This window comes from Teleopsis dalmanni, chromosome X, assembly GCF_002237135.1.
Source record: "Teleopsis dalmanni isolate 2A chromosome X, ASM223713v2, whole genome shotgun sequence".
Classification (NCBI taxonomy): domain Eukaryota; kingdom Metazoa; phylum Arthropoda; class Insecta; order Diptera; family Diopsidae; genus Teleopsis; species Teleopsis dalmanni.
In genome coordinates this window covers 53,218,200-53,239,362 of record NC_051848.1, presented here as the reverse complement: position 1 = coordinate 53,239,362, position 21,163 = coordinate 53,218,200, and the positions used below count along the sequence as shown (strand labels likewise).

The 21,163-nt window shown below is 30.4% G+C and overlaps 4 protein-coding genes across 8 annotated transcripts; 1 reads left to right on the top strand and 3 right to left on the bottom strand.

Annotated features, from left to right (window-relative positions):
- Positions 1-3,012: 3,012 nt before the first annotated feature.
- On the bottom strand, positions 3,013-6,721 carry LOC119689963. 5 transcript variants are annotated; one of them, XR_005253522.1, is made up of 10 exons: positions 6,561-6,721; positions 6,330-6,445; positions 6,011-6,256; positions 5,045-5,751; positions 4,862-4,990; positions 4,584-4,784; positions 4,307-4,507; positions 4,030-4,230; positions 3,641-3,953; positions 3,013-3,583 (listed from the first exon to the last, which is right to left on the bottom strand). XR_005253522.1 is itself a non-coding variant. In XM_038104922.1 (4 exons), the coding sequence occupies exons 1-4, from the start codon at positions 6,628-6,630 to the stop codon at positions 5,725-5,727; spliced, it is 459 nt and encodes a 152-aa protein (XP_037960850.1). In that variant the 5' UTR covers positions 6,631-6,721; the 3' UTR covers positions 5,264-5,724. The 5 variants fall into 5 exon arrangements, 1 of the variants encoding a protein (XP_037960850.1); XR_005253523.1 differs by having other exon boundaries at positions 4,862-4,974; XR_005253520.1 differs by having other exon boundaries at positions 4,862-5,751.
- A 2,160-nt stretch (positions 6,722-8,881) lies between these two features.
- On the bottom strand, positions 8,882-11,610 carry LOC119687950 (methyltransferase-like protein 17, mitochondrial). The gene is made up of 4 exons (XM_038102513.1): positions 10,725-11,610; positions 10,433-10,648; positions 9,176-9,462; positions 8,882-9,111 (listed from the first exon to the last, which is right to left on the bottom strand). The coding sequence occupies exons 1-4, from the start codon at positions 11,529-11,531 to the stop codon at positions 8,949-8,951; spliced, it is 1,473 nt and encodes a 490-aa protein (XP_037958441.1). The 5' UTR covers positions 11,532-11,610; the 3' UTR covers positions 8,882-8,948.
- A 125-nt stretch (positions 11,611-11,735) lies between these two features.
- LOC119687949 (zinc finger CCCH-type with G patch domain-containing protein) lies at positions 11,736-13,937 on the top strand. The gene is made up of 5 exons (XM_038102512.1): positions 11,736-11,874; positions 11,998-12,354; positions 12,410-12,884; positions 12,957-13,108; positions 13,170-13,937. The coding sequence occupies exons 1-5, from the start codon at positions 11,854-11,856 to the stop codon at positions 13,776-13,778; spliced, it is 1,614 nt and encodes a 537-aa protein (XP_037958440.1). The 5' UTR covers positions 11,736-11,853; the 3' UTR covers positions 13,779-13,937.
- A 2,080-nt stretch (positions 13,938-16,017) lies between these two features.
- LOC119690076 lies at positions 16,018-17,440 on the bottom strand. The gene is made up of 3 exons (XM_038105066.1): positions 17,299-17,440; positions 17,046-17,223; positions 16,018-16,976 (listed from the first exon to the last, which is right to left on the bottom strand). Exons 1-3 carry the CDS (start codon positions 17,392-17,394, stop codon positions 16,531-16,533), a joined length of 720 nt encoding a protein of 239 aa, XP_037960994.1. The 5' UTR covers positions 17,395-17,440; the 3' UTR covers positions 16,018-16,530.
- Between the last annotated feature and the right edge of the window lie 3,723 nt (positions 17,441-21,163).

Genomic DNA, 21,163 nt, shown 5'->3' with positions numbered 1-21,163 from the left:
TAGAGATGTTATAAATGAAAGATTAAAGCTGTTGGTTACCCTGAGGTCTATATTTATAGTTGATACAATTACGGAAAGGTTTTCTATCAAAATCCCGACTTTTGTTAGGATATAATTCACGAGTGTTAGGACATAGAAAAAACAGAGCAAATAAGTTCATTGCTGATTTTACTAATTGTGTCTATAAGACCTATTGTTGTATTCAATATGCTAAAATGTGACATTGTAAATAGCATATAGTTGGTTCAATATTTTAAAACTCAACTACCTATTATGTTTTTTTTGCATTAAAGAATAAAAATTGGACAAGAAACGTATGGCATGGCTTCAGACGTCTATCGAAATACATACATACATATTTAAATTGGACAATGAAGTTGGGTTTTAAATACTATATTTATAGTATGTATGTACATATCTACATATAGATCTTATATACTTTATTGTAATATATTAATATATTATATTACTTATTATAAAACTATTAAATTGTATATATGTATGTAAATACCGATTACAAAATATACCCTATGTTTATAAACTTCAATTAACTTTTCTGGGCTTTTATTTTTTATTTTATATATTATTATTTTATTATTATTATTATTATTATTAACATAACTATAATATTATATTATTTCTATTATTATTAGATGATTATTTTATATATCATGTCTTTTTTACCTATTAATAGCAAAGTATTAATTAATTTTAATATATTATTGAAACCCTAGATATATTCTTGTCTTCCTACTAAATTTGAATATTATAGGCGATGGAGTAGTGCTTATAAAGCACAATAGCTCACAATAAAATTATTTAAGTATTCATAAGATAGAAAGAACTTGACCAGAAAAAACTTGACCGGACAGACAGACGGAACTTATTGATAATCGGAAATCATTTTATACATTAATTTAAACTTTTCAAACTATTTTCATACAAGCAATTCTTTTATATGTTTTATACTTTTTTTATTTATAACCCTTATATATAATTCCATAATATATTTTAAGAATGCATCCACGGCGTTCGTCAATTAAAGAAGTAAACTAAACATTTTTAGTATTTGAAACTCACTTCAAGTGAGTTCATTTAGAAAACTAACTAATAGACAATTATCATATTACTCAAGAACATACTATATACAGTTTTGCATAGTGAAGTCCATTTATAAAATAAAACAATAGACTCTATAAGGCCTGCAATATGCCTACCGCAACCATAGACATCTTATTTGAGAAGTAAAAATCGAAAGAAGTAAACATCCTTTAGTATGTTTATGAACAATTTTTTATTTATTAAATGGTATCCAATATAAAATAAGGATGATCAGAAGAAAGGTATAAAGGAATATAAGGGAATATAAAAAAAAAGTAAAATAATTTAATAAATAAAATAAGAATTTTTAGAACAATAAAAAATAAAAACTTTATTGAGGATGATATTATCACAATATTCTAGCTTATAGCTGCCATTCTATAGACCCACATAGACCATTGTGTTTATAAGGATCAGTAAAATTAAAAAAAAAATTAAAAAAAGTGACAAAAACCTTGGAACTTGAGCAATGAAAGTTTATGTTGGCTACTTGTGGAAAAACATGATTAGTCGTCGTTTCTAATTTGGCAGGGATGAGTTCTAAGCATGGCACTTGCAGTCCAAACAAATTATATATGGACTTTAAACTAATTTAAAAAATTCAAATATTTCCTAAGACTACTGTTATTGAGTATTTGGTAATAATTGAAACAGCGTTGTCTGGTCAGCCAAAGTTCAATAAAATAACTAAATATTTGTTTTTGTCTTTTCTTTTCTATTTGAACCCTTCTAACTTTGAGAAAATATATTTAAATAATAATATATTTGTTTATTTTTAAATACCTGTAGAATGTTGTCATAATTGTGTTAACTGCAAGATCATTCATATTTTTATAGTTAAAAAAAAAAAATTACAAACAAACCAAGAGCTATCTGAAAACATATTGCCGTAAGAATCGAATTTCATTTAAATCTGAGAAGGTTATGGTACTGTGAAGGACAATTTTTCAATGTTTTGATTGGAAATAAAAACGTAGTTTTAGTAAATATACATATGTATATATTTATATATCATTCATATTTCAGGACTTTAGTTTAACATATATGATGTGCTTGAATACCACTCGACAAAAAAAGATTGTGCACTTAAAGCTACCTTAAGTCCTCTTTTTGGGTGTTTCAACTGTTTAAAGAGCCTAACGAAAGTCCGTCAGACATGTAGACATATGTTTTAGATGGAATGTGCTATCATATTATCTAATTTTCGAATATTTTGATAAACACTTAGTTGATACCCTCAAGGTTGAAGAGATTCCGGTACACCGTCTTGTGAAAGATTTAAACGCGATATAACAAATCAGATTATGCAAAAAATGGCATTGTTATCTACTCTCACAACATAGTTAGATTTATATTGATAACACAGGCTTATTTTCATCTAGGAGATCAAATTATATATATACATGTTACTCATTTTTGCAAATTCTTTTTTATGTCATCAATCGACTCAAGACGGGAGCTTCAAAGTATAATTAATTTTTCGAAAAACGAAAACAGTCGAACAAAACCATATCAAAGGAGCAAAGAGGTTGTTCAAGAAGATTTGCTGAATTTTTAGTCAGAATTTATAGCCTTGTGAGATGATGCGTTTCTTGTGGAGCAAATTCTTTCGACACTTGTCCAGCGTCAACGCATTTCAATCACAAAAAATCGTTTATAATAGTAGAAATTGATTCCTGATGTACAGAAATTTTAGCAGTTGCCTTTCGCAAAACTTTAATGACGATTTTCAGACACTATTTTCTTTACTTTAACTATATTAAGTTCTGTCGAAAACGACAATGGTCAACCTTTGTCAATCAAAGGTATGCATAATTAATTGATGCATACCAAATATAAACTATACAAATTATTCATCAGAAAATATTAAATAAATTGTTTGTTTTTTCCAGTTAAATTAAAATACTTATATCCCTTTAAATAAATTTCTTTATTCGCATGCAGATAGACTTAAACAATCGCAGCAGATGTGTTAGTTAAACATAGCCAACATCAGGATGAGGTTCAGGTTTATTACGTATTAAACAATTTTAAAAATAATTACTGTTCCGTTCTTCACTTGTTATCACAATTAATTCCAATATATACTTAAAGCATAGAGGAAGTTGATATAAAGGTTGGCTTAGAATAAGGGCATCATTTTTCAAGAAAATGAACCTTTGTTACTGGCTGCACTATCTGAATTTGAACTGGAAAATGTCGTTGGTTGTACATCAGCATTCATACTTGTTTTCTATCCTTTTTTTATAGGAAGGCCGAAAGGATTCTCACAATATTGCCTTCCCATATAGAAAATCTTCTATCTTCTATACTGATTGCCATGTAATCTTAATATTTTTTTGGTTACTGTTTTCTATCCTTTTTTTATAGGAAGGCCGAAAGGATTCTCACAATATTGCCTTCCCATATAGAAAATCTTCTATACTGATTGCCATGTAATTTCTTTAACCACAATCATGGAGAAAAGCTTGAGGATTTATACCTATAATGTTTCAGTTTGTACTACAAAATATTTTTAATTGTAAATCACCATTCATACCTCTTAGTGTTATCATTTCTTCATAGAAAAATTGAATGGTTGCTCACTGAGCTGTTGTCATTTCATTTCTCTTTTTTGGAAAGCTTTGGGAAAAACTTCAATTACTAATTATCATCACTCGACTCTTTAAGTTATCATTTTCATCATAAGAAAAATCAATCCATGCTGTTGTTATAGAGAATTTCTTTGGTTGGTCGTCACCATCATTTTTTATTAGTCTTAGCACTAACATTGAGGAAAGCTCCAGGGTTATGTCATCAGTAAAACATTTGTTATAACATATTATAAATCATAGCTGTTAGTTGGAATATTTCTATAGGTAAAAATTAAAAGATTGGTCACTGCAATTTTTTATTTGCTTTTATGTTATGATCAATCATTATTCCTACCTCTATGTGGGTTCATCATCATATAGAATAATCTGTGTACTCATCACTCCAAGGTGTTGTTATAGAAAATTTCTTTACTTGGTCGTCACCATCATTTTCTATTAGTCTTAGCATTAACATTAAGGAAGGCTTCAGGGTTATGTCATCAGTAAAATATTTGTTATAATATATGATAAATCATAGCTGTTAGTTGGAACATTTCTATAGGTAAAAATTAAAAGATTGGTCACTGCAATTTTTTATTTGCTTTTATGTTATGGTCAATCATTATTCCTACCTCTATGTGGGTTCATCATCATATAGAAAACTCTGTGTACTCATCACTCCAAGGTTTTGTTATAGAGAATTTCTTTGGTTGGTCGTCACCATCATTTTTTATTAGTCTTAGCACTAACATTGAGGAAAGCTTCAGGGTTATGTTATCAGTAAAATATTTGTTATAATATATTATAAATCATAGCTGTTAGTTGGAACATTTCTATAGGTAAAAATTAAAAGATTGGTCACTGCAATTTTTTATTTGCTTTTATGTTATGGTCAATCATTATTCCTACCTCTATGTGTGTTCATCATCATATAGAAAACTCTGTGTACTCATCACTCCAAGGTTTTGTTATAGAGAATTTCTTTGGTTGGTCGTCACCATCATTTTTTATTAGTCTTAGCACTAACATTGAGGAAAGCTTCAGGGTTATGTTATCAGTAAAATATTTGTTATAATATATTATAAATCATAGCTGTTAGTTGGAACATTTCTATAGGTAAAAGTTAAAAGATTGTTCACTGCAATGCTTTTATTTGCTTTTATGTTATGGTCAATCATTATTCCTACCTCTATGTGTGTTCATCCTCATATAGAAAGGTCTGTATACTCATCACTCCAAGGTGTTGTTATAGAGAATTTCTTTGGTTGGTTGTCACCATCATTTTCTATTAGGTTTAGCACTAACATTGAGGAAAGCTTCAGTGTTATGTCATCAGTAAAAAGTTTTTGATTGTACATCACAAAATATACCTGTTACTTGGGACAGTTCTTTAGGTAAAAGATGAAATGTTAATCACTACGCTTTTTTTATATGTTTTGGATAGTTATGTGAAGAACTTTAATGATCAATCATCACTCACGCGTCTATGTGTTACCACATATAACATAGTCATTATTCCAGACTATTTATAAAGGGAGTTTTTTTTGGTAGTTGACCACCAACATTTTCTATTCATTTTATTACCAGTATTTGGGAACATAGTTATCCTGATCGTTGCGCTACTTTAATTTGTTATGGAGAAGGTCTTTAGATAGAGATATTCTGACATATTTGGATTACTGTCATAAAGGAAGACGTTTAGGTAAATCATTACGCTGCTTCTATTTTTTTCCAAAATAAATTTCGTTGCTGATTTCTATCCATTCCTATTTCCTATCCGTTCACCATGAAAGAGGAATGTATCCGCGTTAATCGATGATATGTTGTATTTAATAGAAAATATCTCTGCTTACTGATTGATTGTTAATGTGATTTGTCAACACTACAAAGTTTGGTATGTAGATTATATTTCGCTACTGATTATTATCCATTTATCCCCTTTACTGATGATGATTTTATAATGACGACAACCAACTATTTACATAAAGCTTGGTAATTGAGCTTTTCTAGTGTATAGTTTTGAGATTGGATGAAATATTATTGGGATGATTTAATGCTGACGAACTAAATTCCAGAACTAAAAAAAAATAGCAAATAAAAAAATATAATCTCGTTCGCCTCCAGTAACATTTTATAACTTATTAAATATTTCAATAGTTTATTCTTAGAGATTATTTTAAATATTTCTAATTTCACTTTAGACACTAAAAAGTCTAATTAATTTGTTTGTTCTAATATACTGTAAAAAATTTTATCGGAACTGGAGATTGGAAAAAGAAAGATAAAATTGGAAACCATAATATAGACTTTCTAGTTATATAAAAAATTAAAATTACTTGAAATCCATTATCGTCATTATTATTGTTATTGTTATTGTTGTTATTCATGAAAAGCAACACATCCGCATCCCCGCCTCCCCTCTCTACTCTATGTGCTACAGGGTGTTGATGTCCTTGCAATTCTTCTGCTATAAATCGCCGCCTCGATACACGAACAATAAACCGCCAACTTCTTATCAACCACTGGACCAATAGGATAAGGTACCGAGGTAGTACCAGCAGAAACGGTATACCATGTCTTAGCTACAAACATACAATTAAAATACATAATATATACATATAATATATCTAAACTCTATAAAGATACACTAATTACCCCCGCAATATGCTTTAAAACATATATTATAACAAACACCAAAGAGAATATAGCAAAATTGTGCCTAATATAAAATTCTGTGTAAGTCATTGTGTGGTTTCTTCCAACCGTCAAACCTGAAAGGTAGAAAAATAAAAATTAAAAGTAAATATAATTATAAAATAAACCAATTGTAAGTAGGAAATTTTAATATATGATAAGACATTAAGCATCATACTCGTATATACATACCACCATCGTAGGTCAAGAGAGGATAGTTCAAGTGAAGTAATATTATTAATATTAGCAACGGACTTAACATTTTTAAAAAATATATTTAACACTAGAATTTTGACATAAACCAATAGGTCCTGCGAAATTTATTTAGAGAAAATTTTTGAAACTCGAAACAACTTTTTGATTTTGAATATGTTTTGATATTATTTTATATTAGACTTCAAAATGTATATGGTTTACTACGATGAATCAATAATAAATTTTTTTTTTATTTCTATGGTATTACAATTAGCTTAAACCAATATTATTTACCATCTACCATAACTTTGTTTTGATAGTGATGATGTTCATTTAGCTCCCGTTTGACTAAAGGATCTCCACAAAACATATATATTCAGTAAATTAAATTCACTCCAATAGTTTCTGGGTTCTTTCATTTCTCCCTGTGGTATGCAACTTTAGAGCTCCAGGTCAAAACATATTCTTATATTTCGCTTGGGTTCTTGCATAGCGTAATCTGATCCATTTCCTTTTAATAGTTCTAAATTCTGTTGCAGTGGCGTCGCTAGGCGTCAGCGATGTCGGCGACCGCCGACGGCCTCGCGCCCGCAGGGGCCTCGCAAAAAGTTATCGACTGTGGATTCTAAGCACTTAATAAATATTTTGAACAATGTGGTTTGATAGTGGCATTAACCATATTTGAAGTATTCCCGAATGTTTATATAGTAACCAGATTCACGTTCACAGTTCCAGTCAGTATAGCTTCGACGGAAACAAGCTACTCAAAGTTAAAAGACGTGATTAAGACGTACCAGAAAAGTATGAAGATCCAAGAGAGACTATCTCCATTGGAAATTCTATAAACTGAAGCAAAAATAGCAGGTGGAGCAAATTATGATTTAATTTAAAAAAAAAATTGAGTGAGGCTAAAAGTAGGAAAATTCATTTATTTTAATTTGATTAGCAATAAAACTTTCAACAATGTAACTTGAAAGTTTACAACTGGGTTATAAAGGGGGCCTCGCAATTCTGTGTCGCCGACGTGCAGAGTTGGTCTAGCTCCGCCACTGTTCTGTTGATATCGACTGATTTCAATATAAGTTATGTTGGACCTTTATATTTTTAATATGCTAAACAAACAACTGTTGAAATCCATATGATGTTACTGACAAGCTATTGGTAGCACTATCAATAGTTTTCAATTTTTGACGATTGCCAATGGAATACAGTGGTGGCTAGTAAATAAGAATAAACTGTGCGCTTTCGATACGTAAAGCTCATATAAATCTACAAACAATTGTAGCGACCTATAGGAGAGCCGCAAACTATTGTGTAGTGTTTTTTTGTTCTACGTGGGGTTTGAATATTATCGTCTTTTGGGGTTAGATCAGATATTTGTTGATCATAAAACTTTCTAAATTTGATGTATATATTTTTAATACTTACCAGTCACGTAGCTATGCGGGGCGGAGGGGCTGAAGCTCTTATCACTTACAGTTCCGAAAGTAATTGATGGACTATATCTACATTTATAGCTCTTCATCATTACATTATTTAATGGTAAACAAAAGTATAGTCGAATCAGTATTTTATTCGAAAGCCCCGCTCCAAAAGTGCATTTCTAGCTACGAGCCTTTCACTTACGTTTTTTAAAAATTAATGTCGTTGTTAATATTATGGATGTCAGTGACATTAATCATATACATATTTTTAATATATTCAATATCTTCGAAGTGTTTCTTTGCTCAACACTTTTGAGTATAGCGAAACTATACAGTCTTGTTTTACTCCATATCCATTGTAATTGGATGTAGTCAGTCGTAGTGTACTTTAATAATTTATATATTAATAGGAATATTATATAAGAATTAATATATTTAAGAATATATTAATAGTAATATTTCCTAGGAAATAGGAATTTCGGTCATATTTCTATATGCTAACGATTTCCGAAATTTTAACTATAATCTTCTATAAAATTATTTTAACCAATTAAAATATATTCATATGAGCACACTCACGATCTAAACATAGATTAAGTACTTCAAAAATGATTATTAATTTATTGTTATAAATATACTGAACCTATACTGAGCCTTAGTTGATTTGGTTCAGAGTTTTATCTTATAATTTCTAATTACAAACTAAATTGTAGGTGAATAAAATACCATTCACAAATATATATTTAACTATTTGAAGTTATTAAATATTTGTATGTCTACTGATATCGGATATTATAATCTAATGTAATATAATATATTAAAAAACAGGAAAATATATTTTTTCATGTTAAAAAAAATTAACATATATACATATATTTAATATTAATGCACACGGACTGCATTAACTAATACCAACTTAATGCTAAATAAAATTTTAACAACAATAAAGATATTATTTTTTTCAAACTTCTCTAACATTTTCAGTTTCTGATTGATTTAGTTTTTGTATTTCGGCTTTTTGCTTTAGAAATTTTGTGTGTTTTGTTTCTGTATCAAATTTCTCTCCTATTGATATAGGCAGCCTATGGCCCCAATCTGTTACTTTGGCACACTGGTAGACAGAACTTAAAAAAACAGAATTAGATTATTTATTTAAAAATTTCGCTTTTTAATTTATGATAAACTCACCTGCCATGTTTAGATTTTGTAAATATGATTTCTTGGAGGTTAGCATCAGCTGTACACATTCTGCATATAACATGTTTGGAACGTTGTATTGTTGGTCTTACCAAACGTGGCCAATCACGAGTCTCATCTTGCAATTCTCCTTTTTTCATGATAACATAACTATAACGAGCAATTTGCCTTTCTGATTTAACTTCACCAATATGCAAAGGTTTATAGGCGGCTTCAAAATTGCACGGTGTACGATCCGTTAAATTATTTAAACGCGGGCAAGGTAAATCATGAGGACACTGAAAAAAAATTAAATTGATTAAAAATGATTGAAATATAAGAGGCTAGTAAAGAATATGAATTTCGTTAAATATATAAATGAGGGCGTCATAAAGGAACTTGAACTGAACCGCAAAGCGGAAAAAAAAATACGAACCGAAAAAATAGATCAGATTCACATATACATGAAATTAAGAAACAGATATTTGATATATTAAGTTGAACCAATAAATTTTATTCGAATCGGAACCAAAATGAATTTTTAAGTACAGGACTAATTACAACTGAAACATGAATGCTAAAATAAAACTTTCCTTAAGCGAACAGTAATGCATCACAGCGAAAAAAAAGTGGCTGGGTTTCACCGTCTTGACCCAGGTTAGTTTTAATTAAAGTCCCACCCATCTTTAATCCCCTCTCCTTTTATACTTCCTTCACGCAACATTATCCTAACTCTAGCATTTTTGTAACTCCTTTCATGTTATCTACTATATACCATAGATCTATATAGATGAGTTACCACAACAACAAATATAATAATAATGAAAAGAAAAAATAAAACGAGTAAAAGCATCTTTAATATGTTGAAGTATGTATTAATTTTTAAGACTGAAAAACAATTAAAATACAGTGAAAACACTCTAAGCGGATATCGACCACTGGACCACTGAAACGGAATTAACATAAAAGGACTTTCCATTTATAATCATGTGCTTCGTATAAAAAATATTATCTAGTGACTAGCAACTGTATACGATTAAGAGAAACACTTCCCATCCATCAACAATCCACTATAACTCCTAAACAATTCACTGTAGTTGGTTGTGCATTTCGCTTTGACTTGAGTTCTTATGGTACCTACCGACTAACTGAGGCTTGAAGCACAATTACATTTTTGTAATTGTCAATGACTTATTTGTTAAAAAATGGTAAACGTTTTATAAGAGCTGAAATGTAATTATTGCTAAATAACTTGAAATTCTTACTTACCGGTGCCAGTACATGACATTTATTATTATCATCTCCTAATGTTAAAAGAAGATCTCGCGCTTCATTTACAAGTTCACTTCCGCGTCTAGTGCCTTCCTCTACTATTATTAAATAGCCAGAACATTTCTCCCAAAGATTCTTTACCACTTCTCTACGTTGCTGCGCATTTGGCAATTCAAACAATGAATAGGATGATACTACTAAATCATATTTAGTCTATAGGAAAAATTATTTAAAATATATTATGCCTTTCTAAAAGTTCAATAAATTTATATTAGATACGACTACTTACATCAAGACTAGGTAAAAATTGTCTGTAATAGACATTTCGTAATATTTTTTGTTGATTGTCTCGACCTTCTTGCAATATAAGTTCCGATAAGTCATTCATATCTCTTGAACTATCTACATTGAAATATTCAAATATGGCATCTTCCCAAAGAGTGCTTGCAGCCCACATGCCTGTACCAATACCAGAACCGAAATCAAAATAGCTATGTGGCTGAAATTTAATGTCTCGTGATTGTAACTCATGCAATATGGACAGCAGCACACTATACTCATGTGCACCACGTGTGATCGCATATACAATAGCCTCATATCCAGTATAAATTGTTGGCTTCCAAGCATAAGTACACTCCGCAAATTTCTTACCTACGGCATTTTGTCTTTTTTGCAGTAAACGTTGCTTTTCTTCCTCCTTCAATTCTTCAAAGTTTTCTGGCAAAGGAAACTTTTCATTATATTCCCTTTTTATGTCACGTATTTTTTTACGCATTTCACCCTTTTCAAGTGGCGGATGACGCGCTGCCAAATATTTATTTAATTGTTTACCATCTTTGAGAATACTCTTCACGGGTATATCGCCAATAATACGTTGGAGAGCAGTATTAATATGCGGTGGTAATACGATGTGTTGTTTTCGTACAATGCCAGGATGTTTACGCGGTTTCAATTCATCGTTTTCCAATTTTCTAGCTAGCTCTGGGTTAATTTCCACAGCAATTTTAGATGTACCACGTTTTAACAATTGCTGAACTATAAAACCAGAATGTAGTGTTAAATTTCTAGCACTTCTGCTAAATTTTGTATTCATCATTTAATTTCAACTTTTTAATATTTATTTATGCAACACAACCAGAAAATGTGTTTATGAAAACAGCTGTTTTTATTTCATATGCCGGTTTTTTTGTGATAGTGTTGTGAATTTTTCGTGGGTACTCCAGCTAATGTTTGACAGCTGTCAAATTATTTGGATGTGTGTGTATTGTACATTAAGAAAACGCTACCTCTAGTGAATCGTAGTAATTCGCTGTTGCAGTATAAACAAAACTTCCTGGAAAACTTCCTTTGGTCTGATTTGCATTAGCGAAGAAATGCGTTTTTTAATTTTTCTTTCTTCCCTTAGCTTGTAGTTTAAAATGGAAAGTTATAAAGAGCAGGTAACATTAAATATAATCAAGTTTCTTATTCAAATTAGTATTTCGACGTATGTTATTGTAACACAAAAATGAAAGCCTATGCTACTTAGTAAGAGAACCCAATTTAAATTTATTTTATTTTAGTTAAAAGCCGTCAATGACGCTTTAGACGTTGTTACCAATCAAGCTGATCGCGAACAATTAGAATCTCTGAAGAAAGACATACTGGAACTTATTGCGCTAACGGAGGAGTTTGAGACAAAATCAGAGGAAGTAAAACAACAACCGGCGACGGAATGTGCGGATACGAATATGGAAAATGAGTTGAAACAATTTCTAACTGAAATTGATAGTTTAAATAATGACAAGGATATAAAAGATTCCAGTGAAACAAGCCAATCAAACGCAGCTAATAGTGAAGAAAGTGAAGAGAACATTGCCAACGAAGTTCAATTTGACGTCAATGATGAAATTGTACAACTAAAATTCCAGGAGCTTAAAGTAAGCTTATACTAACTCCAATTTTTGCACTATAAAAAATTGTTAATAATTTTAGACAAAATTGGAAGGTATGGTTGGAGAAAAATGCTCAGCACCACATGAACATAATTGGGGTGCAACAAGCTACCACAATGCTATTATTTGTGGTGTTGAGGATGCTATGGAGATATCTGCAACTGGCAAATTGGACATGCAATTACGCGTACTGTTTACAAATCCAACTCATCGAGAAATGTTACCGTGCCGCTTCTTTCTTGAAGGACATTGTAAATTCGATGATGCACAATGTCATTTTTCACATGGTGAACTTGTGTCGGCTACTGCAATTCGCGAATATGCCGAACCAAAATTTGACACTTTGGCACGTAATTGTTACGTGTTGGCAAAATTAGATAATGGACTATGGCATAAGGGACGAGTGTTATGTGTAAATTTCGTTGAAAAAGAATGTCGTGTGCGTTTGGATGGAAATGCAAATAAGCAGCGGGAAAATGATTTTAAATTTGAAGATTTATTACCCATTTATCAAGGCGAGTAATGTCATAAACTTACTTTACTTCTATGAACTTTTTATTAATAATTTTTTTTTTTTTGCAAAATAGATACAGAAATCTCTAGCAGCGAATCTGAAAGTGACACAGACAGCACTGAGCTAGACGAATTAGAGAAAGCACGACAAGCCAGCTTAATAGAACGTAGTTTATTTACATTGTCGCCCACACAGCGTTTAGGGGAGTGGGAAAAGCATACGCGGGTAATATTTTATATTTATTAATTTACTTGTTGGCATATATATAATGTGTATTACCTTACAGGGCATTGGTTCTAAGTTAATGGAAAAAATGGGTTATGTTATTGGTACAGGTCTTGGCTCGGATGGTGGTGGAATTGTGGTACCGATTTCTGCTCAAGTACTGCCTAAAGGCTGTTCACTAGATTATTGTATGAATTTACGTGAGGCTAACAATGGAAATGAAAGTTTCTTTCAAGTGGAAAAAAAATTACTGCGTGAACAAAAAAAACAAGAAGCACTTAACCTGAAAGCTTATGAACGCGAAAAGCAGCGCGTAGATGTTTTTAACTTTCTAAATGATAATATATTAGCTGGAATTAGTCAAGATAATGCTACTGACAAAAAAAGTACAAAATCAAATGATAAAAAGTCAAAACTTTCCAATCAAACTACAAAGGCACTTAACGTGGAAAGCGTAATTAACTCGGATAATATACGCAAAAAAGAAAGTGAGCTAGCTAAACTTAAAGAAATGATGTCTAGAAATAAAACAAATAGTGAAGTTCTTAAGCGTTTAGAGCCTCAATTCAATGCAAAAACCCGGGAACTGGACGCTTTGCGACAAGAAAACAAAAAATTATCTGTTGAACTCAATTCACGCAAAACGAAGGATGAGCTACGCTTTTTCTAATGTTTTTGCTATTTTTTATTAACATATAAGCTTAGTATTTAAGTGTTGAAAATATTTATATAAAAACATATTGTTAATATAATGTCAAAATACAACTACTTCTTAAGAAATCTCTAGACCTTGGAATTATATCAATAAGATTGCATAGAATAAAAGATTTTTGTTAGTGCAAGTGAGGAAGCTGCATGAATAATAATAATAAAATTAAAATGAAAAATAATTATCGTTTAACGTTTGGAGAAATCGAATTTTGCTATTCTCTATATATGCAGATAATATATAAATACAGTTAAACTTCCATAACTCGAACTAAAAAGAGTGCAATAGAGTTTTAGAGAACAAATTACATACAATTCTGCTTCCGTAATTCGAACTTCTATAACTCGAATTTCTCCATAAATGAATGTGCATTCCATAAGTCGAATTTTTGTTTTAAGTATAAATTCATTTTGGTGTTAGGGTAAGTTTCTTTTTCCGAACCAATGTAATTGTTCATCAATCTGCTATGAAGGCTCATTCGAAATGATATCACAACTGATGATCACCATAAGACTTGAAATAAATTGGAATCTCTTTACTGAAAATTAAAATCTATTTTGTAGGGCTTTAGTGGCCTACCAGCGCTTCATCGGAGACGGTTTTTTCTACAGATTAATGCCCCAACTAAATAAAACAATATACAAATTATGAAAATTGAAATAAAAATAAGAAGATTTAGCAAACCCATGTATTAGTTTAGAATAAGTGTTTATTGAAGCACAAACAATAGTTTGTTGTGTCATCAAGTATAAACGTCCTTCATATATTAGACCAGACGGATTACCGAAAAAGTTATAATTACGGAAGTAATGCGACCACGAACAGCACTGAAAAAAAGGTGTTACCACCTATTTACCTAAGTAATATTTAACCAATCTGATAAGTTTAAAAACTTGACTATTTCCGCAATTTTAAAAGATTTTAGCTCTGACAAGTCGGTTAAAAGGAGCACGTGAAGATTTTTAGCATTTTAATAGCTAAAGTTAAACCCTGACATACAAGGTTTCCTTCTCTTCTGCAGCACCACGACAAAAGTCATTATCGGATAGGACAACTTTTAATTGTATATATTCCTAACACATATTGACCTATAATTCTCCTAAATATATTTACATAGAAAAACTCATCGAGAAATGTTACCGGGCTAAAAAAAATAGACGTTAAAGGTAAAAAAATTAAATATTCTTTAAGGAAATAGATTTTGACCACATGACAAGTTGTTGGAAGAAATACATTCAGTTAGGGTGTTCACGGGGCACTGGTTATCGGGTTATGTGATGATAAAATGAAAAATAACCTGTGTGCACCGTGAACAGACTTTTATGTAGGTTATCTGGTTATTTTTATACAATCAGCTGTTCTTTGTTTTTGTCGTTAGTACAAAGAAATTTAAATTTCAAAATCAACACAAAATGCCTAAAAAGAGTATAAAAAATCAAATTATAGACTTAAAAATAAATGCAGCTATTAAAGATCTTGAATTTATCGAAGGTATGTTTTTTAAAGCTTAATAGTTGCAAAAATCAAAGTTTTTCCATTTATAGACACAGCACACTTCGATCAATGGCACGCTCTCATTGATGAAAGATTGGATGAACTACTGGAGGATGTAAGAACAATCATATCTTATCGACGAGGGGATGAACTAAGTGTGCCAAAATCCATTCATTGGCGAGATAATATTTTATGTTGTTTCGACGAAGGACGATTTTTGCAAATGTTACGTGTTAACAAGATTCAATTTGCTCGTCTTGTTGAAATATTTGCAAATGATATAATATTCAAAGGTCCAGGATCCAATTTGCAACTGCCCGTGGATTTACAACTCGCGATAGTACTATTCCGTTTAGGCTCTTCAGGAGAAAGTGCATCAGTGCGAAAAATCGCGACAATTTTTGGAGTGGGAGATAGTGGCACTCTGACTAAAATTACCCAGAGAGTATTTTCAGCACTTTTGAAGAAATTACCGGTATACATTCAATGGCCTAGTGCGACTGAGCGTAGGCAACTTATTGCTAATACGTTCAGTGAGTTACCATTCTGTATTGGTTATATTGATGGAAGTGAGATAAAGCTGGCCGAAAAACCTAGCAATAACCATGAGGCATATTTTTCTCGTCAACGAATATATTCTATTAAATTGCAAGTTGTATGTGATCATAAGCTCCGCGTCATGCACGCATTAGTGTGTAATCCGGGAAGCTACCATGATTCTAAAATATTTAAGAAATCGCATATTGCAACAAACAGCGCGTGCTTATTTACTGGAGAAGAATGGATTGCAGGCGACTCTGCGTACCAGTTGACTAAACATTTGATAACGCCATATCGCACCAATTCTTCTTTAATGAATATTGAACAACAAAACAAATTCAATAAAAGACACAGCCAATACCGCGTTAGAGTTGAAAATTGTTTCGGAATCCTTAAAGAAAAGTTTTGCAGTTTAAAACAAATGAGAATTAAAATAAAAGACAAAAAAAGCCAAAAATTTTTCAATTCTTGGATTCTCGTTTGTTGTGTGTTGCATAATATTTTGTTGGAAGACCGCAATTTTTCACAATTTGAAAGTGAGAATAGCGAATGGTGTGAAACGCAGTATGATAGCAATACTATTGCTGCACCTACACCTGAGCTAAAAAGACAAACACTGTATAATATGATGTTTGAATAAAAGTACACATTTTTAAATTTTTTTAATAAGTCTGTTTTATTATTTATTTTTATATTTCACATCAACTTTATATTTTTTAATTCTTTCTTTTTGTTCTAACTCTAATTTCTTGAGTTTGAACTCATTCTCAACTTTCTGCCTTTCCAATTCTAATTTTTGTTTTTCCATTTCTTTTGTCCACTCGAATTTTTCAATTTCTAAGCTTAATTGCTCTTTCCGAAATTTGACCCGGTCACTCTCCATATCTTTAAGCTTATCAATGCAAGTAGGACGTGCTGTACGCTTAACCTTGTTTTCAAAGGAGATAGTTTCTGATGATGCTGATAGTTCACCATCCAATATAACACTATCTTCTTCCAAATCAATTGCATCAAGAGTACAGTCCAATGCGTTCGATGTGTCCATTACAACAAATTCAATTTCCTTTGAAGGTGAAAAAATGTCGACAAGCTGTTCGTAATGTGGACATATTTTAACCACCTTGTCTGCACATAAACAAAAAATTTAAAACTATTGTAGTAAAAAGTCTGCACTAAAATGATTATAAAGTTTACCTTTTACAGTAATTGTATTGTCATCATCTTCAACTCCAGCGCCTGTTGAATTAATCCATGCGTCTGCTTTTTGCAAAGTACTCTTCAGATGGCGAATTTTACATTTTAATATGTTCCAATTTGCATTGATGTTTGTTTCTGCCAACAATTTTTTATAATATAGCTGGGCTGTTGGTTTCTATCATTAAATATATTTATAAAAACAAAAGTTATAACCCAAAGTAACAAAAATACAAATCAAAATACAAATTACCTCTATGTTCCTGTGCTCTTGCATATAGCTTAGTACTGTTTTTATTTCTTGCTCCGTCCATTTCTTTACTTCATTTTCACGTTTACGTTTCCGCATTTCGTTAGACACTGAAAATGGGAAATAAATAAGACATTTGTATATTTTTATTTAGTATAGATCATTTCAACTTACTTTTGCAAAATGTTTGTTTACGTTTTAAATGTTTGTTTACAAACGAAACTAGTTTCAAATGTTAGTGATGCCAATTTGAAATTCAAAATTCGTGGTGCCATTTGGTGAAATTAATCTTTTTTGTAATGCCATTTGCTTAAATTTTATATTATTTTTCAACACTGCAAATAATCACATAACCACATAATTTGTATACATAGGCAGGGGTTGTGCAAAGTTGGTTATTTTTATTCAGTGCATTTTGTTGTTGCTCATATAAGCACATACACACATAACCCGATAACCGGTGCCCCGTGAACACCCTAAGTAATTAACTATTACTGACTCTTAAAGGAACTATTATGGTAACTATTAAAGAAATATATGCTTTAACATATTTGCTAAAATTTCGTAAGCTTTGACAAAAAATCTCACCTTCTTGTGAACAAGTTTTAACTTCGGTAAGGACTTCGGATGGACAGACTTATAATAAATTTTAAAAGTTTTGATTTACTAATAAATATAAATTAGATATGTAAATTATATTTGTACTTAAATTAAACAAAATGTATAAAAATGAAACAATTTATTATATGCAATAAATAAATAATAGAAAAGGGTACGCTAATAAAAAAACTACCGGGTAAAAATAATATATGTCGCTCAATATCGTCTACAGAGTGGAAATGCTGTGTCAAAGTTGATTCCGAAACTGATGTGATAAATATTAGCGGATTTTACAGTATGTCTACACCAAAGTACTAGTACTAGTACAAATATTCTCTGATCGGTACTAACTCATGAAATGTACAGCAATGTCTCATTTCTCATACAAAATCTATACCAAAATATACTATTGAAGTATATTTTTAAAATTTAATTAGTTTTGCCGATAAAGCTACGCTTTCTTAAAATGACAAAAAGCTATTTTTTTTTAATTAAATTAAAATTTCAATAAATTTGTTTTGTGTTTTTCCTTTCTTTCTTTGTTATTCGAAACCCTCTAAGTTGAAGTATATTTTAACTTCATTTTTAAAATGCATTTATAAATCTTAACACTATAGTCTTATTCATATATTTTTTTGGACTGGAAAGTGCTATGTGGTCAAGCAGTATCGAATTAACTTACTAAATTAACTTATATCGAAATATCAAATTAATTGCATAATAAAATTCCTTTTAATACTAGTCCTCCTCGCGATTTTAATTTAGAGTATACTAAGGTCGTGTGCGAGTTAGGCTATGGACGTGTGCGAGTTAGGCTAAGTTGATGCTAAACCAAATGGGGCTTTTCTTGGGATTTTTTGCACTGCACACATTTAAACATTTATCAACACGTATCGACACATCACTATATTATCGACACAATTTAGAATTTCCCTTATTTAGAACGCAACTTAGCCTAACTCGCACACGACCTAAGTTGCGTTCTAAATAAGGGAAATTCTAAGTTGTGTCGATAATGTAGTGATGTGTCGATACGTGTTGATAAATGGCTAAATGTGTGCAGTGCAAAAAATCCCAAAAAATCTCCCATTTGGTTTAGCATCAACTTAGCCTAACTCGCACACGTCCATAGTGCAAAAATATATTACTATAGTAATATAGTGCAAAAAATCCCAAGAAATGTCCCATTTAATTTAGCATATACTTAGCCTAATTCGCACACGGCCTAATAGCTAAAATACTCATACTAAAGTTTCAAATTTTTCCTAAATATTTTGTATAATATTTCAAACGTTAACACTTTAACAAATTAACTTGTTAATTAATTAACAGGAAATTTGTTAATTAATTAACAGGAAATGCTTAATTTATTCACTCAACTTTTGCCGCCTTATCAAAATGTAATTTTTTGTGAGGTTTTTTTTTAAATTTACTTAATTTAAATTAAATAAATGAAAAATTCTTATAAAGAACTACGAAATAGAATGAAGTCTAGGCACATGGAACAACTAGATATATAATTGAAAGGAGTTATATTAAGGACGTGTGCGAGTTAGGCTAAGTTGCGTTCTAAATAAGGGAAATTCTAAGATGAGCCGATAATGTAGTGATGTGTCGATACGTGTTGATAAACGGCTAAATGTGTGCAGTGCAAAAAATCCCAAAAAATCTCCCATTTGGTTTAGCATCAACTTAGCCTAACTCGCACACGACCTAAATATCAAAGTTGATCCATTTTGTTTTAGCAGAAAAGCAAAATTTTGAAATTATTTTTAGGAACAATTGTTTATATATTTACATTTATTTTTATTATATATATTATTTCTATTATTATTAAATTATTTTTATCATTATTATTTACAAATTTAATTTAAGTAATTTAAATTTGAAAATGTAAGAGCAATTACAAAAATAACTTAATTACTCTTGTAAATTTCACAAGAATTTTAATAGTACATTGGACCATCTGGTAGTGCTAAAACTAGTACTTCAATAGTTTTTATTATTCTTTATATTGAATAATAGAAATCGTAAAAATATAAAGGATATAAATGGATAATCAAGAACTGCAAACTTGATAGAAAGGATAACCCCTGTATTCAAAACAAATAAATAAAGACACAAAATTAATATGTGATGTACTATGTGTATATTATACTCGTATTTTAAATGTTCTCAACTCAACCTTATTAGTGCTTCGCATTATAGCTATTCAGACCGAAACCAACAACTTAGTATTTGCTAATTTATTATGTGTTACCGAGTACCATGTTCACTAAACATATAGTATGAGTTATTACCAAACACAATCTGAATGCAGCTGTTACTTAAGCCACAAACAATGCACATATAAACATTTTTGGAGATATAATTTATAGTACTTTATCAATAACGATTATTGTTTAATAAAATTTATAATTTATAATATTTATGATTTAATACAATCATAAGGCTCGTGTAAAATGGTTTACAACATATCTTTAAGCAATTGTTGCTTTATATATATTAAAAAAACTCAAACATATATTTGAGCAGTTTGTATTATATAAAAATTTCTCTTCAAACTATATGAGAATTATAATCATTAATTACACATTTATTTATATTATCATATAAAAACTAGTTTTAATTCGTCATTATCATGAAAATTTTTTTCATAATTTACAATTTTATTTGTTGGCTTGACTAAAACTGAATTAAATGTGTCCAGCAAAAGCTAACCAAGCCAATTATGCTGAGATTCGCATTCTTGAAATAAGTGTGGTGGTGTTTGTCGCATCTAAATTGTTTTCCATAAGTGAAACCATAAGCATAACGTTGTTCATCAAGTAAACAAAGAATGCTGTGTGCTGCTTAAAAGTCAGCTTCACTGCACTCAGGAGATCAATGACAGTAATCGACTTTACTTCCAGAAACAAATCACATATCATAACAGACCAGCTTGGTCAACTTCAACGTTGACCTCAATTCGTTCAGACCAATAAAATAAATTAATTTAATTAAAATAATTAAAGTTTTGTTTTTAACATAAATTATAATTGTATTTATTGTTAGAATTATTAGATGTACTCATCTCAGCATATAAATTTATCATATGTATAATTTTATCTGTTTACGTACACGGTTATATAAACGCACTTAGTGAAATATTTGTGTAAGTTTATCAATCTGCTGTATAATAGCACTATTAACATCAGGAATAACTATTTTTTATACAACATTTCATTTGACACTACATTTACCAAACATATAAATTTATACGTTTATA

Bases quoted from the DNA above. Each gene is read 5' to 3' on its own strand.
- LOC119690076 (XM_038105066.1), bottom strand. From the start codon at position 17,394: ATGCGGAAACGTAAACGTGAAAATGAAGTAAAGAAATGGACGGAGCAA. The intron at 17,224-17,298 runs GTAATTTGTATT...ATTTAATGATAG, and splicing joins AAGAGCACAGGAACATAGAG to AAACCAACAGCCCAGCTATA. The intron at 16,977-17,045 runs GTAAACTTTATA...GTTTATGTGCAG, and splicing joins CAATACAATTACTGTAAAAG to ACAAGGTGGTTAAAATATGT.
- LOC119687949 (XM_038102512.1), top strand. From the start codon at position 11,854: ATGGAAAGTTATAAAGAGCAG. The intron at 12,355-12,409 runs GTAAGCTTATAC...TAATAATTTTAG, and splicing joins TAAAATTCCAGGAGCTTAAA to ACAAAATTGGAAGGTATGGT. The intron at 12,885-12,956 runs GCGAGTAATGTC...TTTGCAAAATAG, and splicing joins TTTATTACCCATTTATCAAG to ATACAGAAATCTCTAGCAGC.
- LOC119687950 (XM_038102513.1), bottom strand. From the start codon at position 11,531: ATGATGAATACAAAATTTAGCAGAAGTGCTAGAAATTTAACACTACAT. The intron at 10,649-10,724 runs GTAAGTAGTCGT...TTTTTCCTATAG, and splicing joins AATTTTTACCTAGTCTTGAT to ACTAAATATGATTTAGTAGT. The intron at 9,463-10,432 runs GTAAGTAAGAAT...ATTTTTTTTCAG, and splicing joins AATGTCATGTACTGGCACCG to TGTCCTCATGATTTACCTTG.
- LOC119689963 (XM_038104922.1), bottom strand. From the start codon at position 6,630: ATGTTAAGTCCGTTGCTAATATTAATAATATTACTTCACTTGAACTAT. The intron at 6,446-6,560 runs GTATGTATATAC...TCTACCTTTCAG, and splicing joins TCTCTTGACCTACGATGGTG to GTTTGACGGTTGGAAGAAAC. The intron at 5,752-6,010 runs GTAATTTTAATT...ATTTTTTTTTAG, and splicing joins ATGACGATAATGGATTTCAA to TTCTGGAATTTAGTTCGTCA.